The 17695-nt window shown below is 53.7% G+C and overlaps 9 protein-coding genes across 9 annotated transcripts; 3 read left to right on the top strand and 6 right to left on the bottom strand.

Annotated features, from left to right (window-relative positions):
- Positions 1-30: 30 nt before the first annotated feature.
- On the top strand, positions 31-1042 carry BAUCODRAFT_142762 (uncharacterized protein; the record flags this gene model as incomplete). Its single annotated transcript, XM_007682460.1, has 2 exons — positions 31-591; positions 642-1042. Exons 1-2 carry the CDS (start codon positions 462-464, stop codon positions 1040-1042), a joined length of 531 nt encoding a protein of 176 aa, XP_007680650.1. The 5' UTR covers positions 31-461.
- A 55-nt stretch (positions 1043-1097) lies between these two features.
- On the bottom strand, positions 1098-4394 carry BAUCODRAFT_151623 (uncharacterized protein; the record flags this gene model as incomplete). The annotated part of the gene is made up of 5 exons (XM_007682459.1): positions 1098-2097; positions 2227-2649; positions 2726-4097; positions 4149-4309; positions 4366-4394. The coding sequence occupies 5 exons, from the start codon at positions 4392-4394 to the stop codon at positions 1098-1100; spliced, it is 2985 nt and encodes a 994-aa protein (XP_007680649.1).
- Positions 4395-4677: 283 nt separating this feature from the next.
- On the bottom strand, positions 4678-5818 carry BAUCODRAFT_38217 (uncharacterized protein). Its single transcript, XM_007682164.1, has one exon. It carries the CDS (start codon positions 5677-5679, stop codon positions 4690-4692), a length of 990 nt encoding a protein of 329 aa, XP_007680354.1. The 5' UTR covers positions 5680-5818; the 3' UTR covers positions 4678-4689.
- A 28-nt stretch (positions 5819-5846) lies between these two features.
- On the top strand, positions 5847-6547 carry BAUCODRAFT_281232 (uncharacterized protein). Its single transcript, XM_007682458.1, has one exon. The coding sequence runs from the start codon at positions 6135-6137 to the stop codon at positions 6510-6512; it is 378 nt and encodes a 125-aa protein (XP_007680648.1). The 5' UTR covers positions 5847-6134; the 3' UTR covers positions 6513-6547.
- Positions 6548-8264, bottom strand: BAUCODRAFT_77741 (uncharacterized protein; the record flags this gene model as incomplete). Its single annotated transcript, XM_007682274.1, has 2 exons — positions 6548-7804; positions 7854-8264. 2 exons carry the CDS (start codon positions 8262-8264, stop codon positions 6548-6550), a joined length of 1668 nt encoding a protein of 555 aa, XP_007680464.1.
- A 639-nt stretch (positions 8265-8903) lies between these two features.
- Positions 8904-9486, bottom strand: BAUCODRAFT_151620 (uncharacterized protein; the record flags this gene model as incomplete). The annotated part of the gene is made up of 4 exons (XM_007682457.1): positions 8904-9096; positions 9157-9224; positions 9295-9417; positions 9469-9486. 4 exons carry the CDS (start codon positions 9484-9486, stop codon positions 8904-8906), a joined length of 402 nt encoding a protein of 133 aa, XP_007680647.1.
- A 417-nt stretch (positions 9487-9903) lies between these two features.
- BAUCODRAFT_281198 (uncharacterized protein) lies at positions 9904-12477 on the top strand. Its single transcript, XM_007682456.1, has one exon. It carries the CDS (start codon positions 9981-9983, stop codon positions 12315-12317), a length of 2337 nt encoding a protein of 778 aa, XP_007680646.1. The 5' UTR covers positions 9904-9980; the 3' UTR covers positions 12318-12477.
- A 48-nt stretch (positions 12478-12525) lies between these two features.
- BAUCODRAFT_27520 (uncharacterized protein) lies at positions 12526-13660 on the bottom strand (the record flags this gene model as incomplete). Its single annotated transcript, XM_007682109.1, has 2 exons — positions 12526-13330; positions 13389-13660. The coding sequence occupies 2 exons, from the start codon at positions 13658-13660 to the stop codon at positions 12526-12528; spliced, it is 1077 nt and encodes a 358-aa protein (XP_007680299.1).
- Positions 13661-14634: 974 nt separating this feature from the next.
- BAUCODRAFT_126186 (uncharacterized protein) lies at positions 14635-16968 on the bottom strand (the record flags this gene model as incomplete). The annotated part of the gene is made up of 6 exons (XM_007682455.1): positions 14635-14653; positions 14703-15366; positions 15419-15655; positions 15709-16634; positions 16697-16851; positions 16906-16968. 6 exons carry the CDS (start codon positions 16966-16968, stop codon positions 14635-14637), a joined length of 2064 nt encoding a protein of 687 aa, XP_007680645.1.
- Between the last annotated feature and the right edge of the window lie 727 nt (positions 16969-17695).

The following is a 17695-nucleotide window of genomic DNA, read 5'->3' as shown; positions in this document are numbered from 1 at the left end:
CAAATCTGTCACGCAGACTTCAACCTCGTCTCGTCGTCTCGCTAGCGATCATTGGGTCCACTCCAACGCAAATACCGAGCAGTGTTGCATGCCCCATTCTAGGCACTGCGCGATATCCTCAAGTACTGTACCGGTGCCGAGGTGACTGCGGCACCGAAGGCCGATGAACCGACACATATTCCTTACTCACCCCTATGTTTATTCGACCGCAATCGTACCGGCTATCGTAAACCGGAAGGTGGCGACCGGCTTGGTCCGTTCAGCCCATCGTAAGTGGATGTAAGAGCGTTGCAGATGCGAGATGCTTCATTACAGCAAACCCCACCAATTCCGGCTGAGGGCGAGCTAAGGCGCGGTACTTGTGAAACCCATCCTGCAGCAAGATTGTTTCGTGCAGATCGATCAAAGCCGTGTCACACACTCCTCACTGTTCCTAGACCTCGGGTGGTGCATTCGCAAACATGCCTGCCACGCTGCCAAACGGTATCCCAATACCTGAAGTGCCGTTGAGCTTCGTACCCGCCAAGGCCGGTGAAGTGATCAAGCTTGGCCAATTGACATGCCGCATTATGGAGGATGGCTCCAACACGGGTGAGACTCAGCACCGTCCAGAGTTATGAAAGCATGCTGACACCGCCCAGATAACAGAATTGGCGTTGCTGAGCTGATCCTGCCACCTAAAACGCCCGGTCCGCCACCGCACTGGCACGAGATGCACGACGAAACATTCTTCGTCACGAAGGGCACGATTCGCTTCCACGTGCCCGAGCCCGGAAGCCCGGGCGTCGACAAGAAAGTCGTGGATGCAAAGGCCGGAGATTACATGGTTGTCCCCATCCGCTCGCCGCATACCTTCAGCAACCCATTCGATGAAGAGGGCAGGATCTTCTTCACGACGACGCCATCGTTCTACATTAATTACTTCAAGCTGCTATCCACACTTGGCGAGGAGGGCAAGCCGATGCCGGCAGAGGTCAACATGACAGCCATGGCATTGTATGCCACTACGCTTGTCGACAAGCAGCCAAGAAAGCCCGAGTAGGATGACACTAAAAGTTGAAACGAAGCTCGGGCGAAGCCAGTCTTGGTTCAAGTACTCAAGACCAAACAAGCTTCTTTAAAGAGTAACCCAGACTCTCAATGTACCCCGTGCTCTTCCTGGCATCGCTCACGGAGATGACATCCCTGTCCTCCACTTGTGGCACCTTCTCCAGCTCCAAATGATCCGTCCCTCGTGTCTTGCGCAGCGCAGCTGCCAATAGCCTTTGAATGTCCTCACAAATTGACCTGATGAATTCAGGTTCGCTCAAAGCGCCCTCGGCGGCCTCTTCACGTCCTGGATGCTTCACAGCCGACGACGTGGGTGGCAGCGCTTTAAAGGCGAGCAACCTGCTCTCGTTTTTCTCGGGCTCACTCTGCTTTTGCAGCTCATTCTTGCCCTTATTCTCCTCCTCGGCCGCTTTCTCGTTGTCCAGCGTGCGAGTGTTAGTGCGTACCACCGCCTGACCTCTTGTCTGATATCGCAATGCGAAGCCGTAGTTCTTGCTCTGGTCAGTATGGGTGGGCCCGAGCGTGCTAGTAATGTATGCGCCACACCACAATTGCGTAATGTCTGTCAAATCTACTCGCTCGAACGATCCGACCTTTTCAGCATCCCAATCGAAGCGGCAAAAGTACAGCGCAGCGTCGGTGAGCAGTAACACACATTCCTCGAAAGGCAGGCTTTTAAGCGTGTTGGCCTCCTGCGGGCAGCTCAGGCTCCACCCAGCGGTCAAATGTTCTTTAGGATCCTCGAGCACGATCTTGATGCAAGTGTCGATTGCGTTCTGGCGTATCCGTTTGACGTCAAGCGCATAGTCTTGGCTCATCATGTCGGCTTCGAAATCATCGAAGGCCGAGGGTCCTACGTTTCCCAGGTAAAAGTCGATATTGAGTTGTAAAAAGTAGTCGCCGAAAATGTTATTATAGTAACGATTTAGCGTGAGACTGAAGTCAGACAAGGCTCCAGTCCAATTACGCTTCCTAGTCCGGGTGAAGTCCCCTTTGAGCGCCGAGGTACCGGCATACTGTTTGGAGATTGCGTCGCCATTATCGGCCCTGCTGACCGTCAGTCATCTTCACAGTCACATTGACCAAAGCCGTCATTCTTCCCTCGGCCTCGTGAGTGCCTGCGGGTCCAACGATCCGCAACATTGTTGGATACGTTTGAGGAGAGTGTGAGCTTACCACAGTGTATTGAACCATTGAGTCTTCGGATCCTTCTGCAGATCAATGTTCAAACCCAGCTCTGCGAGCTGCTGCTGCAATGCCCAACCACCAACCGCAGACTGCACGACGTTGGTGCGATCGAGGCAGTCCATGCAATTGGTTCGGAGTACTCCTTTCTGCTGGCGCACGTTACGGTCATTCTGTTTGACTATCCAGCCAAAACTTTTGAGCGGACTCTGCAGCGTATCCAGCAAGAGCGAAACGTTCTCGAACTTCATACCCTTACACTGAGCGTGGAAGTCAAACCACTCGAAGCCCACGGCTTTGCCTTCGACGCCGCCATGTTCGTTGAGCACGCCCACTTGTCGTTCAAACGCTTCGCCAATGCCTGCTTCGGTAGCGTGTTTGTCGACCAAGCTTGCTACCTGCACGTCGCCGTACCTGACGTCGGTGGGTAGGAGTGTCAGCACAGAAATCACAGTGTAATGAGAGTCAACGAACGCGTCGCTCTGCCTACCTTTGCTTGAGGTTACCAAAGTGCTTTTGAAGTGCCGCTTGATTTGTGCTTTCCGAACCAAACAGTATCGGCAGAGGCTTGAAGCTGTACGGACTTTGGGAGAAGAACAGGGGTATGGAGCCTCGCACCTGAACCAATGAAAACGTCTTAGCCGACATGTGCCATGATTGAGGGGAGAGAATTTGCTCCGTCTCAACACTGTTAGCGACGTTGCCTTCGTTGTCCACACCACGGCGTAGGTAGCGAAGTCCTGCCCGCTTGACAGAACGACGTGAAATCAGTGTAAGAATGTAGTCTTCCTGGTTGTTTCTGGCGCCTGTATCCGTCGGCGTAGGCTGCCCCTGAGCAGCGATGACCTCTTCAGGCTTTTGTGCTGCTTCAGCGACGACATCAGGATCCGTTCCGTCTGTCCTTGATATGGAGAAGGCACGTTGGCCGACGAAGCCCTGCATGAGTGGAAGCACAAACGAGTCGTGACCAGCAGAGATGAAGGGCTCAACAAGATGGCGGTTCCAGAAGAAGAGGCTGCCGAAACGTGTGTGTAGCGGTAACGAAGAGGTGACGACGTCCTTCTGCATCAGCGTGCCAGACAGGTCATGTTCGTAAGAGAAGAAGAAGCCACTCGAGCTGAAATACAACTTCGCACTTCGCAAGATACGAGGCATGAGCGACTCGACCGTGCTTCGCTGCTTAGGTGCCGGCTTTCCCGACCCAGACTTTGCATTCCCTTCATGTTCCACCGCTGGATCGGAGTGTGATGCCTCTGCGCCGGCGTTTGCATTGGTGACCGTGCCGGGAAGAGCCTGAGCAGTTTGCTTTGCCTCTCCATCGTCTGCTTCGTTTGAGCGGGGGTCTGCTTGCTTCGCGCCTGCTTGAGCATCGCTATCCGTCTGCGGAAGAGCCTCAGCAGTCTGCTCTTCCTGCTCCCTCGTCAGACCGTCATCCAGGCCCTGCTGACTGCGTAGGCCGGTACTGCGCCCGCCTTTGCTGAACCAACGGCTGGCGAAACGTCCATACTTCCCTCGATCTTGTACGACACTCTTTACAATGTTTGTGCCTTTCTGTACTACGCCAGCCTTGGGCGCCTCAAGCGCAGCAACTTCTGGCGTCAACTCGCCCGGATCTGCCTCGTCGATGCTTGCAGTCTCGCTCGCCTCACCAACATCGCTCTCGTCTGTTTCTTCTCCCACAGCGTGACCTGTCTTTAGCGTCTTCTGCACCTTCAATATTGCTTTCTCCGCTTCAGCTTGTGAAGCAAGTGGGATAAGGGTAACGTCCGTCAAAGAATAAACTGGCTTGCCCCTAATCTGCGCCACTTGCTCACGGCGAGTGATGGATATCAAATATGAGCTTGACACCAGGTCCAACAGCCCTATGCCGCCTCAGCATGTGTAACGAAGCGATTCCCGGCGGCTTCATTTACCGACGATGCCATGAGCTTCGATTGATCTATCGTGGGCGTCGTTGTCGTCTGTGCGCGACGCAGACGAGATGGCGTTGCTCCCATATGCGATACAGACGCTCTTCGTACCCTGATCTTGGGCTCCCACTGGATGTAGGAAGAGACCATCTACAGCGGCGCATCTGGTAACCGTATCTGTCAGCATGCACGACTGTATCTAACAACGTTTTCTGCCTACATCAGCAACTTGCGAACAAGTCCCGGCATTGCAATATGGTGATTATATCAACAATGGGCGACAATTAACCTGTCATAAAGGTAGGTACACTGTCAACATTATACGCGATCTGATGGAGAGTGTGACGTAGACGCGGCTTGACGATTGTATGCTATCGGCTTTGCGGACTTGGGCAGCAATCGATGCCGTTCAATGTCGGCCTAGATGCCATCTCAAAGGAACTGTTGGGTATTGCTACCTCTTGAGTCTTCAGACATGCAACACTGACATGCGGATGCGTAAATGGGGACTGTATGATTCGAAGTTATGTAACAGATCATAAGACTATACAGCGCTATACCCTCCTCTAGACCCTCCACTTTTCATTCGATCTATGATGTTCGCAGCCCACTCCTTGACAATGTAGGGTATATCTCGTATTGTATCGCCGTGCGGAATCAGATCCCATCCCCGTGCGCCATACCGGTTGTAATTCAGCCACGAGCCAAAAATGATGTAAGCGGCAACGAGCAAGAACACGATGATGATAAACCACGAAAAGAAGCCCAAGCCGCCTCTCTTCTTGCCACCGTCTCCGTCAGATGGCAGGTCTGCGGCATCCTCGCATGCGTACTTGGTCTGCCACGTCAAGCGGAGGACTTTGATGTCATCCTTTTCTTCCTTGAATGAGACGAACTGGATACTCTTGCCCTTGTCAAGGTCTGGCAGCACAGGATCTTGATAATCGCCGTCATCATCGCTATCGTCCGCAAACAGGTTCATGCCGCCATATCTTGCAATGTCTGTTGCATTATCCGAGCCGTCACAACACTCATTGCCAGTCTTGTTGCGATTGCAGTGGAGTTCGATGATGGCCTTGTGAGTCTGGCCGATGTACTTGCCACCGTGCAACTCTATCCTAAGCCCTTCTTGGTCCGCATTGGAACTCTCCTTGAGCCTCGTGATTTCCGGATCAAGCGATAAGCCATGGCTTGCCGTGAACTCGCCAGCAATGGGTATCACTTTGCTGATCTCAGATCGGTTGTCGGGGATGTTGTACAGTTCTTCTACTCCGCACACTCTTGTCCCCGTGGGACACTCATCGCTGCCCGCACCCTTGGACCGTTTGAGGGGTTTACAAAGGTCGATGGTGAAGGTAAGATTGGATATACTGGGCGGCTGCCATTGCTGCCAATGTACCGTCTTTGGCCCTGTGAGCTCTGACAGATCGAAGTCCTTCTCGTCGATCCGTATGTGTCTACAATCCAATGTCACAGCAGTGATGGAAGCCGGGAGTAGGATAAAGGCGCATAGCGTGTGCCACGGTGAAAGCATCGCGTAGCTGCTCTAGGGACTCAAAAGCTTCGGCGACTCCAGCAATTGTACAAAGGTGTCACCATTCAAGGGATCAAGAAGTATGAATGAGTGACAAGAAGGCTATGGTTTCCATATCGGGGTGTGTTTGCGATACTCATGATGGAATACTAAGAGGCCTTGAAGCTCCCCTTCACTGGTCAGTGGCTGAGCTACTGCCGTTTTGGTTAAGCTTCCGCATAAGATGCGCAATATCGCCACCCCTTGACTCATCTGGTCACATCCGACTCTATCAACCCAACATGGAAAATGTTTGCGCAAGCACGGTCGCCTAAGAGTCGAAGATTTGAAACCATGACTCTTCGCACCTGAGAAAGAGGTATATGTAAGTATCTGACTGCGTACGCCATGATTTCCCCCTTCACCCAGGCACCAAACTTCTACTACATCACTATACAGAACACACTCACACCGAGATGGGACAAAAACACAACAGGAAGCGCACCAGACATCGATCCATGAGCTCCCGGAGACGGCACTCTCTACTCCCTTCATGCGGCGCCTTGTCTCCGTCCGGAGGGATCTGCGGTCTGCCATCTTCATTACCGTTCTCCAACATTGCACGTACGGATAGCGCTCAATCATCATCCGATGGTGTCTCAGACCGTCAATCATCGGAGCGGTGTCCACAACCTGACAACGAAGCCGAGCTTGCTTATAACCGCGAGCAGAGGATATTTGGCGGCGTATATGGAGAGCCCGATGCCAGCAGTTTGTGCGGACCGATGCTGGACGTTGTGCTTGGATTGTTCAACGGCGTTGACTACGAGGATCCCATCGTATCGGGCGGGTAGCCTTCTTGGGTTGTCGCAGCCCAAGCGCATGTTCCTCAGACCTGCTTCTCAGGATCTTCAACTGGCTGCCTCACAGCAGCCTGACTTTCTCTCCTTCTCGCCGTCTCAGCCTCACTTGCTTCCTTCTTCCGCTTAAGCTCCTGGCAGAACTTGCTGTTGGCTCGTATGCGGTCTCCGAACCTTATGAAGACGAACGGTATGAGACTCATCAGCAGACTCAGGAATGCCAGCGTGCTGCAAGCCCACGCAACGCCGAGTCGATCGTACATAGGCGCCGCAGCGAAAGGTAGCACCACTCCGAAAACCGCTCGCGTGCACGCGGCAGCGCCTGTTGCACTGGCGGCGAAAACTTCGTAGGCATCGACAATATAGTTGAGCTGTCCCATGAAGACCAGGAGAAAGCCGAGGCCGAAGGGTAACGCGGACATGGTCGGCACGATCCAATGGATGCTGGGCTTTGCAGTCCAGCCCAACCAGAACAGGCTGGCGACGAATAGCGGACCTCCCAGACACGCAAGAGGTAGCCGCACATACTCTTCGATCTGGCTCCAAGCAGGCGGTGACGTCCGTGACTGTGCCCTGTCTAGGTAGCCATCCCAAGCCAAGTAGACAATGCTTGCTATCGCGGCACCGACTCCGATAGGGATAAAAGCAAGACCCTCCTCTCCTGCGCTGAAACCGTAGATTCCCTCGAAGATGATCGGATATGCCTGGAAGTACATGAAGAAGATTCCGTACGCAACCGCGAGGTATAGACACGAGCAGAAAACGATCGCTTCAAAGAGGAACATCCGGATCGGCCGGGTTAGAATCACCACGATCAGCTCGCGTACGTCAACCTTTTCAAGCTCGACAGGCGCTACGATGGTTTCATCTCCAGTTGCTTTCCGCATGCGCTGAGCTTTCCTCTTAAGGATGACTGGTCCGTAAGTCTCTGGCATGAATATCAAAAGTGGCCACGTGGCTCCGGCGATGATGAGAAGGATCCAGTAGGACCAGCGCCACGAGATATGTGCCGTGTACCCAGAGGCTATCGGGCCGATCAAAGGTCCCCATGTTGTTGCTGCCATGAACAGAGTAATGACAAGGCCTCGCGCCTTACGCGTATTGTATATATCAGCATAGATACCGCCGACGACGGACACAGGCGTTGATGCTCCAATGCCGACCAGAAAACGCATTACAATAAGCCCAGCGAACGTCGGAGTTAAAGCGCAGCCGAGCGTAAACGCAGTGAAGATGGCGAATGTTGCTATCATGACAATCTTGCGGCCATACGTCTCTGACAGCGGCTGTCATATATCAGCAACGCGACGATGAACGAAATTGCTAAGCACCTACCGAAAAGGCAAGCGGACCTAACACATACCCAACAAGGTAAATGGAGTTTGGTAGAACTAGATCTTCCCGGTTGTTGATATGAAAGTGATTCAGCGTCGCCGCAGCTGAACCAGAAGGAACGCTACTGCCGATGGTACTGTTCATAACCAGCATAATAGCTGTGATTACAATGTATAGCTTCTTGATCTGGCTGAAGTTGTAGGGATTCTCGACGTCGCCATCTTCGAAAGACACCATAGTCTTCCCACCATCTCGCTGGGGGCTCGGACATCTCGACGGTGTTGAAGATGTATCTTGGGATACAGTTGTCTTCTCCAGTTCGATCTGTTTGCCCGCATCATACTCGTCGAGTCTGCGCAAAGGATTGTTGACCGGCGAAGTCGGCGGCGATTGGCCATGCCCGTCCGACATGCGGGGCAAGGTATTGTGGTGGGGACGTTCAGCACGAACGTTCGAAGAGGTCGCAGGCGCACAAACATTAAGCAGTGCATGTGAGTCTTCGTCAAGCAATCGAAGCGAGACACAGTAGTGACGTCCGTTTGACAGTTGGGCGTATGTCGAGGTGTATTCATCTCTGTTCCCTATTCCCATTGGGCAAGAGATCCCCACCGATCGGCTATCGGCATAACAGCCATGGCAAAGCTAAGTGTATCCCGAGGCCAGCATAGTTGCTGCTTACGGTACAAAGCTGAATTGTGTTGCTGGACACAGAGGCTGGGGCGCGAGTGTACAATGTGTCGATGTAGGAAAACCGAGCGCTTGTGAAGCTGACGTTGAACCGCCTCTTCTCAGATGTTACATTCGCCATATCGCGCTACCGCGAGCTATGCGAGTCCAGGACTCTATAACATTGTCAGCCTGTGTTATGTGTTCTGAAGTATAGTATTGTTTGTTCATCATCCTACGAGCGGTGGAGCCAAAAGCTTGTTGTGCTAAGGTGGGCGGTCCGCAACGGTCAAGTTTGCAGAGCCTCAAATACAGGCCGGTCGACAGTGGCTGGCCAGAGGCAATTGGTTGGGCTGGACATCAAGGAGCACTAGTCCTCTGTCCTCACGCTTCCAAGTTGATACTTCGACCGAACCTGCCGTAAAGCGCCGCCTTGAGTTCCTGCATCTCGTCTCGAAGCTCACTCAATCTGTCGTGGAGTGAGGAGACCTCGCCATCGATTTTCTCCACTGTGGATGATAGGAGGTCTTGGGCTTGAGATACCGACAGTGAGAAGAATGAGTCGCCTATCTTGTACCTATTGCACGTTAACATGGGCAGAACTATCACGTTCAAAACTAATTCCGCTTTTACGTACGGAACCTTGTCGTCTTCGTCGGCAAGCTCGAGCTCGGTGGAGATCTCTTCCAGGTCTTCTTTCTCCTTCTGCGGGCTTATTGTTAGCACAGGGTCTCGAAGGTCTCAGCAGGCGAAGGGCAAATAACACCTCCTTTACTTTCAGCTGCTCCTCCAACCCTTTCTCGCGGGAGTGCAGCCGACTGAAGCGATTAATCTTCTCCTGGTCTTCGCGGCGAACTTCTTTCTCTTCGCCGATCTGGGCCTCTTCTTCGTGCGACAACTGCGCAAATTTAGATGGTGCCCATGCTGAGATAGATCCACTCTTACGTACCATGCGGCGGGACAACATGTTTTCGGCGAGAAACCGCGTAAATCAGAGTGCTCGAAAAGATTCACCTAGCAAAAGCGTACAGACAGAGCGAATGGAATAGTTCCTCGATAGTGACAGAACCTAGTCGTACTGCTGCCTTAGGCAAACAGCTGTCTGTATGGCTCGGTGCGTCGTGCTCATCTGCATTGATCTAATCTCGGAGCGTAATCCGGTAGCATATCATCAAGGCCAGAATAGACCTAGAAAGGTAGTGGTCCTCAGGGACGCAGAATATCTAAGTGATCCGCCGCTTCTTGCAAGAGTCACAGTTGCGAGCTTCACTCATTGTGCCTGGGTGCTGTGCGGGAAGCCTCGCGTCGGATCTGCGGCTCGCTCCGCGTCAACCGTACAGTAGACTTTGACGCTAGCGGCGCATTTTCGAAGCACACCTGCATGAAGCACTCCAAGAGATCCGACTCTCACCGTGGACCAACTATATCTGTTGTCTGTTGTTGCTCAAGACACGCGGCTCGATGAAGCGCAAGCTGGGCGCATTGGAGAAGGTGGATGCGGATCTGCCTAATCTCCAGCACAAGATACGTGCAGATCCGCCATCCTACCACGATGACTTCCTCAACCAATACTCGCAATATTCGTCCTTACATGAGCTGTTCCTGCAATCGCCTACAACCACCGACGACACCGGGATAGTCAGATTGCGCGATTTGATTGACTTCGTCAGCCATGTTGCCGACTGCTACCCTGCGCTCACAGCCCGGTTTGCCACAGACCTCATCCATTTGCTTCAAGTCCATCACGCCACACTGGACACTGAACTGCGCGACAAGATCGTTGGAAGTCTAGTTCTGTTGCGCAAGAAGGAATTGATTGACAGTAATGTCTTGCTGCAGACACTATGGCCACTACTCATCTCTACGCCATCCAAGTCTTTACGTGCCCTGCTGTTTCAGAAGATTGTGTCGGATCTCCGATCGTCTAACAGCAAAACGACGAACCACAAGCTCAACCGCAGTATACAGACCACATGCTACAATCTGATCGCCTCGGACCCGACTTCAGCCAAGGGTCTTTGGGCCGTCAAGCTGACTCGAGAATTATGGAAACGGCAAGTTTGGACTGACTCCAAAGCCGTCTCGATCATGGAGGCTGCAGCGCTGGGTCAGGACGCAAAGGTTGTCAGCGGTGGCGTTCGCTTCTTCCTTGGTGGCGACCAAGAACGCGAGGAAGCGGCCGATGACGACAGCGACGAGGATGAGGGCGTTGACATGTCCAGATTGCGGCATCAAGCTGGCATCAACAAGAAAACTGCCAAGCGCGACAAAGATCTCAAGGCGGCGGCGGCCAAAGTCAAGCGGAAGGAGAAGAAAAAGAATGCGCCGCACCCTTTGAACTTCAGCGCGCTGCATCTGCTGCATGATCCGCAAGGCTTCGCGGAGAAGCTGTATCAGCAACACTTGCAGTCTGCACAGCCGAAAGCGAGGCTAAACCTTGAGCAGAAGCTGTTGGTGCTCAACCTTGTCTCCCGCTTGGTAGGCTTGCACAAGCTTACCTTGATCCCACTGTACTCTTACTTCTTGAAGTTCTTGACCCCAAGGCAGCCATCTGTCACGTCCTTTCTGGCCGCGCTGGCGCAAGCGACCCATACTCTAGTTCCGCCAGATGTGCTTGAGCCGCTTGTGCAAAAGATCGCAAACGAATTTGTGTCCGAAGCTGCAGCAGCCGAAGTGGCAAGCGCGGGCTTGAGTGGCATTCGCGAGGTCTGCGTACGGCAACCGCTAGCGATGAATGAGACGCTGTTGCAGGATCTGGTACAGTACCGGAAGTCGAAGGACAAAGGCGTGCAGATGGCTGCGCGCGGATTGCTGTCCTTGTATCGCGATGTTGGAGCTGAGATGCTGCGAAAGCGAGACAGAGGTCGTGAGGCGGCGTTGAAGCTGCGTAATCGAGGTAGCAAGGACGGTGGGCTAGATGCCAGCAGAAGATTTGGGCATGTCGAGGACGGCGGTATTGAAGGCCTCGACTTGCTCGAGAAGTGGAAGGAAGAGCAGGGCCTGGACATTGACGCGCTTGACGAGGAAGCGGAGGCGAGAGGGTGGGAGAACTGGGACGCAGAGAGCGACGATAGTGATAGCAGTGGCGGCTGGATCAATGTCGAGTCGGACGGTGAAGACATCGACATCTCGGACTCTGATGAGGAGATGGCAAAGGCCGCTGGCAAGCTGGGGGAGGCGCCGGCCAACGTGAAAGCCACGGAAGCAGAGAAAGAGAACCTGGACACCAACGGCCATGCAACGCCGAGCGCAGATCGAAACACCGCATCTCTCGAACCTGAGGCAGCCGTCAGGAGGGAAGAACAGCGTATCTCCAAGCTCGCAACCACACGCATACTCACCCCAGCCGACCTCGCAAAGCTCCAGGAACTTCGACAGAACGCCGCAATCAGTGCAGCTCTGCCTTCCGCCAAGCGACGCAAGCTACAAGCCGCGGCGCAACTCGCCGCTCAAGCCCGACACGCTGACGACGCAGTCACCGCGTCCGATATCGCAGGTCTCGCTGCTCTGAGCCACAAGGCTACCAAAGCGGAGAAAGTCGCTATGGCTAAGGGACACCGACCGGACGGCGATGAGACGGACAAGAACGACCACCGCAGTACCACGGCGAGGCGGAAGGAGAAGAAGGCAAGCGAGGGCAAAAGTACGACGAACAAAGAGAAAGCGCGCAAGAAGAACTTCATGATGACGTTAGGCAAGGCGAAGAGGAAGGGGAAGCGGAGTTTGGTGGAGCATAGGGCGATCTTGAAGGCGCATGTGGATAGATCGAGGAAGGGTGGGAGGAGGGGAAATAAGTAGCTTCGTATCATGAAGACATCCCCATTGCATGTTGGGCCTTTTCAGACCTTGAAGATCTTCAACAGTGCGTCTTGCACGATGCTCATATTGTAGTCGATCAACATGCGCTTGTCTGCTGAGCTGCCCTTGCCCATCACGCAGAGTAAGGAGAGGTGGCTGTAGGTCGAAGTGAGCCCAGGGCCAAGCTTCGATAAGGGGATTGTGTGACTTACTCATCGATCTCCCTCGCGTAAATGTACGTATCGCCACTCCTGTCGTACGTGACCAGACTCTCTCCGACACTGTCGTCTTGTGACGTCGTGTCCTGACTCTGTCGCTCGTGCTTCTGCCAGCCGTAGATCTGCTTGATGTCGACTATAACATCAACATAGTCCGAGCAGACCTCGTAATCCCTCAGGAACGTCGGACTGGTGTCCGTCGCCACATAGATCTTACTGCTCGTGTCGAAGAGGTAGGCTTTCTGTATCCGGCATGTGGAACACAGCTTGTTCAGCAAGGCCTCCATCGCTGGCAGCTGCGGTAGTAGTCTCTGTACGACCTTACTCATCGCTTCGAAGATGCTATAGTCGAAGATGCTAGTCTGGTGATAACTGACGCTGCGGTCGCCATGGCCAAGATCGCTAAGCTCGTCTTGCACTCGCTGTCGGACCTCACGGAAAGCTTCGTAATTGTATTCTTCGCTCAGGCCGTCAGTCTTGTGGATGAAGACTTCGAAGTTGACGCGGGGGTAGTTCTCGGCAAGGAAGACTGCGGTCTGGATGAGATCTCCGATCGCGTTGAGGTACTCATCCTGGACGTCGACGACCCAGATGACTGCTCCTGCATTGCCGAAGGCGGCACGGTGGTCGAATTCAGGTGCGGTGACAGGTGCATTTGGCGGTATCTCCGCCGTCTCGATTGGGACGAATGATTGCAGCGTGGCTCGTTCCATCCGTGGGGTAGGTTCCAAGAAGAGAGTATCCGCAGGCGAGAGCTTCTCGAAGACCACTTTACGAACCGATGACTTGCCGCTTCTTCAAACATAACGTGTTAGTCAAGCGGGTAGATAGATCCTGGGAGGTATCGACGTACTTTCTCAAGCCCATAAACAGTAGCTTTGGGTGCCCTTTCCGTTTCACGTGCTGCGCTGGTTGTCGAGTTGTCTGGTCTGCTGCATCCCTTTCGGCTTGCTGCTGTGCCTGTAGATGTTGCGTTAACCATCCGTGCTGATTGGGCGAACTGTGCGTAGAAGCGTTGGAACTAGCAGCCGACGCAGTTGAGTGGAACAGGAGCTCAAACGGGTTATGCTGCGGCCGCGGTGTTGGCGACGGGCTTAGGATGTTCTCCCCGAACAGCGTACGCATTGTCGGCACTTTCTTGTTGTTGATACTTTGATGTCAGGCCTCAAACCAGTCTTCTAACTCTCGATCCTTCCACGCCGTAGAGAGTACGCTAGGTTCTCCGACAGTATTCAGAACGCAACGGGAACTGCACCTACACATCGCCGTGTTGTTGTCCAACTATGTATCTAGCCAACGCCGAATACCGGAAAGTATGCATGGGATGTGTGCGTGATACCATAATGATGGGAAGACGTGGGACTGGGAAGGAAAAGGAGCACACGACGTTTGTTCTCAAATCCTTGCATGACTTGCGGTCGACATAGATGACAAGAGAAGGTGGCTTCCTTACCTCCTCAATGGCCGTCATCCTGGCAGCAGATGGCTAGTACTACCCAGCAAAGGCCTGAACGGTCGCTTCGGGGCTCCTTCGGCTACTCACCGCTGTTCCGTTTGTGAGTAGCAATTCCGTGTTCCGCGACCAGTAACACTCATTGGCGGCCTTAGTGTTGCAATAGTATGCCGCAGCGTTGTTGCAGGAGGTCCAACTCCAGCGACCGGGCACGGTGCGTGGTGCAGCGGGTATGTAAGATTCACGTTTGTCGTTCCACGCTGTCGGGTTCCACGGCACACCAACGGCAGTGTACGATATGTTGTGCCACGTTGCGGAGCCGTGGACCAGAGTATCAACAGTCGCACGATATCGATTGGTATCTCAAACCATGTAAGGAAGATGGTCGGCCACAAACGGGTTGGAAGAAGGAAGCACGACCGTGGGCTTGGCGTGGGATGTCAGCTTCGGGCATGGAACTCCACGACATTCGGACACAATGACGAATCAGGTCATGCTATAAATCCTGCAACCACTGCTCCGCCCGCGCCTATGGATGTGATCCGTCGTGCCAGCGATCACACTACTCAAGCCATCATTACGTCCGCTACCTCAGCCTGCGGTGCGTGGCCATTGGCTACGACCGGTCTTCCCAATACTTCTTCTGCTACCGGCCGACCGCCGGGCTGCAGCACAGGGGCGTCCGCAATCGTTGCCCCTCCTGGCGCGCGATACGGCTCATTTCTGTGCGACTGAGGAAGCATAAAGGTCTCAAAGAAGCTGTTGACCGCTGCTGTGTCTTCCATGGGCCCAACGTAGGAGACATACTGATCAGGCCGAAGGATGACGATGCAACCCTTGTCCGAGATACCGAAAGTTTCGTACATCTTTCCAAACCCTTCATGATACGATGCATCATCCGCATAGATCTTCGAGTAATCGTAACCATCAACTTCGTCATAATGTCGAAAGACTGACGGGAAGTCGAAGATGGTGACTGACTGTCGGGGAGCCATGTGTACAGCGAAGATCTCAAAGACCTCGTTGAACGCACCGCCACCAGGTGTGAAGCGGTGGAGGAAGGAGTCCGCGCTCTCGAACGCTTTGCCGACCTCACCGAGCTTCTTCTTTTGATCTGACTTGAGTATGTCGCCAGGGAAGACAACGACACGCCAGCGGCCATTGCTCGGAAGCAGCTCCTGAAAATGCCATGGTCGGGCATCGGACTGATTCAGGACCTTGACGCTTGGCATGCGTTTGCCAACCTCGATGCCGGCCGCTAGCGATTGGTCTGAGACGACGCGGAGTTTAGGGTCTTTCACAGAGACGTCGGTACCGTCTCCTTGGTCACTGGTATCGCCGCGCTTGGCAACGATCATGCTGGCACCGTAATCGACAGCTACGAACAATGAGTCTTATTGATGATGCAATGTGGGGATGTAGACACTAACCAATACCACTTGCGAACATATTACCCTTCTCGAATGCCTTCTTGAACTCATCCATGCTGATGCCTTCTGCATCCATAACGTCCTTGGCTGGGCGTCCCGAGAATAAACGGGAGAATTTGCGGTCGAACTCGATGAGATCTTGAGCGATCCGTCGACGCTCAGACTGATACGTCTTCAGAATCGAACGCGATGAGATGCCCTTCACCACGCTGGCTATCTTCCAGCCAAGATTGAATGCTACAACATCGGTTAGCAAGCATGCATCCACATTGCCGGGCCGGTTAACTTACTGTCTTGCATGCTAACGTTCATGCCTTGGCCGGCCTTCGGAGAGTGGGTATGCACAGCGTCGCCGGCCAAGAACACCCGCTCGTGAACAGAGAACTTCGTTCCGACGCGTTGTCCGATCTGGTACGCAGTCCACCAGTCCAACTTCCGGTACGTGATCTTGTACGGAGCCATGATGCGCTGTGCGGACTCTAGAATTACCTGAGGACTGATCTTCGATCTGTCCGCTTTGCTCCCACCTTCGCCAATCTTCTCGGTCGTGGTCAGCTGAATATATAGTCGGACGAGCTTGTTCTCACGCGGAATGACCATGACGCTGCCTGCATTGGCAGAATGGATCGCGCAACGCATCCGAATGTCGGGGAAATCTGTTATCGGTACGATATCAAGCACACCCCAAATGTAGTCGGTCGAGTCACCCTCCAGGCGCAGTCCAATCTGACCACGAACCCACGAGTGGGCGCCGTCTGCGCCGAGCACGTATTTCGCGTGAACGATCTCTTCCGTATCGGCCTTGGAGCTTAGCTGGGTTACCTTTAGGAGCTCAGCAGTGTCATCTGCCGTAAGATTGCTGCGGAAGAGGCCATCCTGCACCGCCTGGCCGTTTGCAGATGTCGCCGATTGCTTCGGGGTCGCTTCCTCCTCTGACAAATGCCGTAACTTGACGGTAACCGGACACGCGCCGACATTCTCAACGTTAGACACATCGATGGTAAGTTCGACCGGCACAACACCTCTCTCAACCTCGAGATCGCTACAACCTTTCAATTCGTCTAGAAAGTACCGCTCGATCCTACCTTGGTGAAGCACAACCTGCTGGAAGCGACTGATGCCAGGAATTGTATCTGGGATGCGGTCGCCTCGACGAATGATCCCTTTCTCGTCGGGGTTCCATAAGCAGATCTCCAACATATGGTTCGATTCCCGCCTACGCTCTGTGAGCAGGTCCATACACACACGAACGAAATGCTCCAAGCTTGCCCAACCTACCATACGCGGTGCCCAAAGCCAAGGGAGTCGAAGATCTCGAGGGTGCGACATTGCAGTCCGTCGGCTTGACCATTGAAGATCTTGGTTCCTCTTTTGTCGACGATCCGGGCGTTGATGCCACATTTCGCCATCCACGTTGCCATCATGAGACCGGCCTAAACCTCTACCGTCAATCTCCTTAGTGACCGTGTCGGCCAGACTGTGCTTACCGGTCCCGCACCGACGATGAGAACGTCGACGTTGCTCTCCGGCACATCGTACGTGCTTCCCATGATATTGACAATAATCTACGAAGGAGTCTATGTATTCTACAACATGAAAGCAACGAGAGTCCGTTCGTCGTTCAATGTTGTCGCAGATGCGTCGTCGTGACCGCAAAGTCTACCCTTATGCTGCCGTTCGAACCTGTACAAAAGACCAGATAGTGTCTGCGAGACTGCATCTTTAACTGTCACCCCGCCCCGATCCTGCACGCACTAGTGGTACATACTCTGAGCTCGTGAGAAACAGAAATGGAACGTGGGGAAGGTCTTGAACAGAACCAGGGCCGACGTTCCTTTTGACCGCATCTACCACGCGTGAGGTGCCTATCGCCGGCCTCCATTTCGTGCCACAACACTACTATAACATCGCCTGAACGGCGCTGCTGAGTCGCGTCTTATCTCTCTCATAGAGTGGGTCAATGGACCCCCGTCTTCCCGGTCTGCCATCCGGAGTGCCTTTCTGGAGTGCGCGGGCGCTGAGGATCAGACATACGCAATTGTATAAGGCGTGATCCCTTCTTCGTCATGTATGTGTGGGCATCTGCGCAAGCCGTCAGGATTGTGCACGCGCGAGGACGATTTGGGGATACGGTCTGAGAACTTCGGACCACGACACCGGTCACGCCAAGCCATTGTACACGTTGGCTCCGCCACAGCCTTGTCTTAGCCCTTATGCAGGGTAGTAACCCAAACCCATGCTTCTGAACCTTACTCAGCGTTCATTTGCAACACAATA

This window comes from Baudoinia panamericana, assembly GCF_000338955.1.
Source record: "Baudoinia panamericana UAMH 10762 unplaced genomic scaffold BAUCOscaffold_13, whole genome shotgun sequence".
In the NCBI taxonomy this organism is placed as follows: Eukaryota; Fungi; Ascomycota; class Dothideomycetes; order Mycosphaerellales; family Teratosphaeriaceae; genus Baudoinia; species Baudoinia panamericana.
Note: the sequence above shows the minus strand (reverse complement) of the source record. Positions and strands in the feature narration are given on the sequence as shown.

Excerpts from the sequence above, each read along its gene's own strand:
- BAUCODRAFT_38217 (XM_007682164.1), bottom strand. The coding sequence starts at position 5,679 with ATGCTTTCACCGTGGCACACGCTATGCGCCTTTATCCTACTCCCGGCT.
- BAUCODRAFT_281232 (XM_007682458.1), top strand. The coding sequence starts at position 6,135 with ATGGGACAAAAACACAACAGGAAGCGCACCAGACATCGATCCATGAGC.
- BAUCODRAFT_281198 (XM_007682456.1), top strand. The coding sequence starts at position 9,981 with ATGAAGCGCAAGCTGGGCGCATTGGAGAAGGTGGATGCGGATCTGCCT.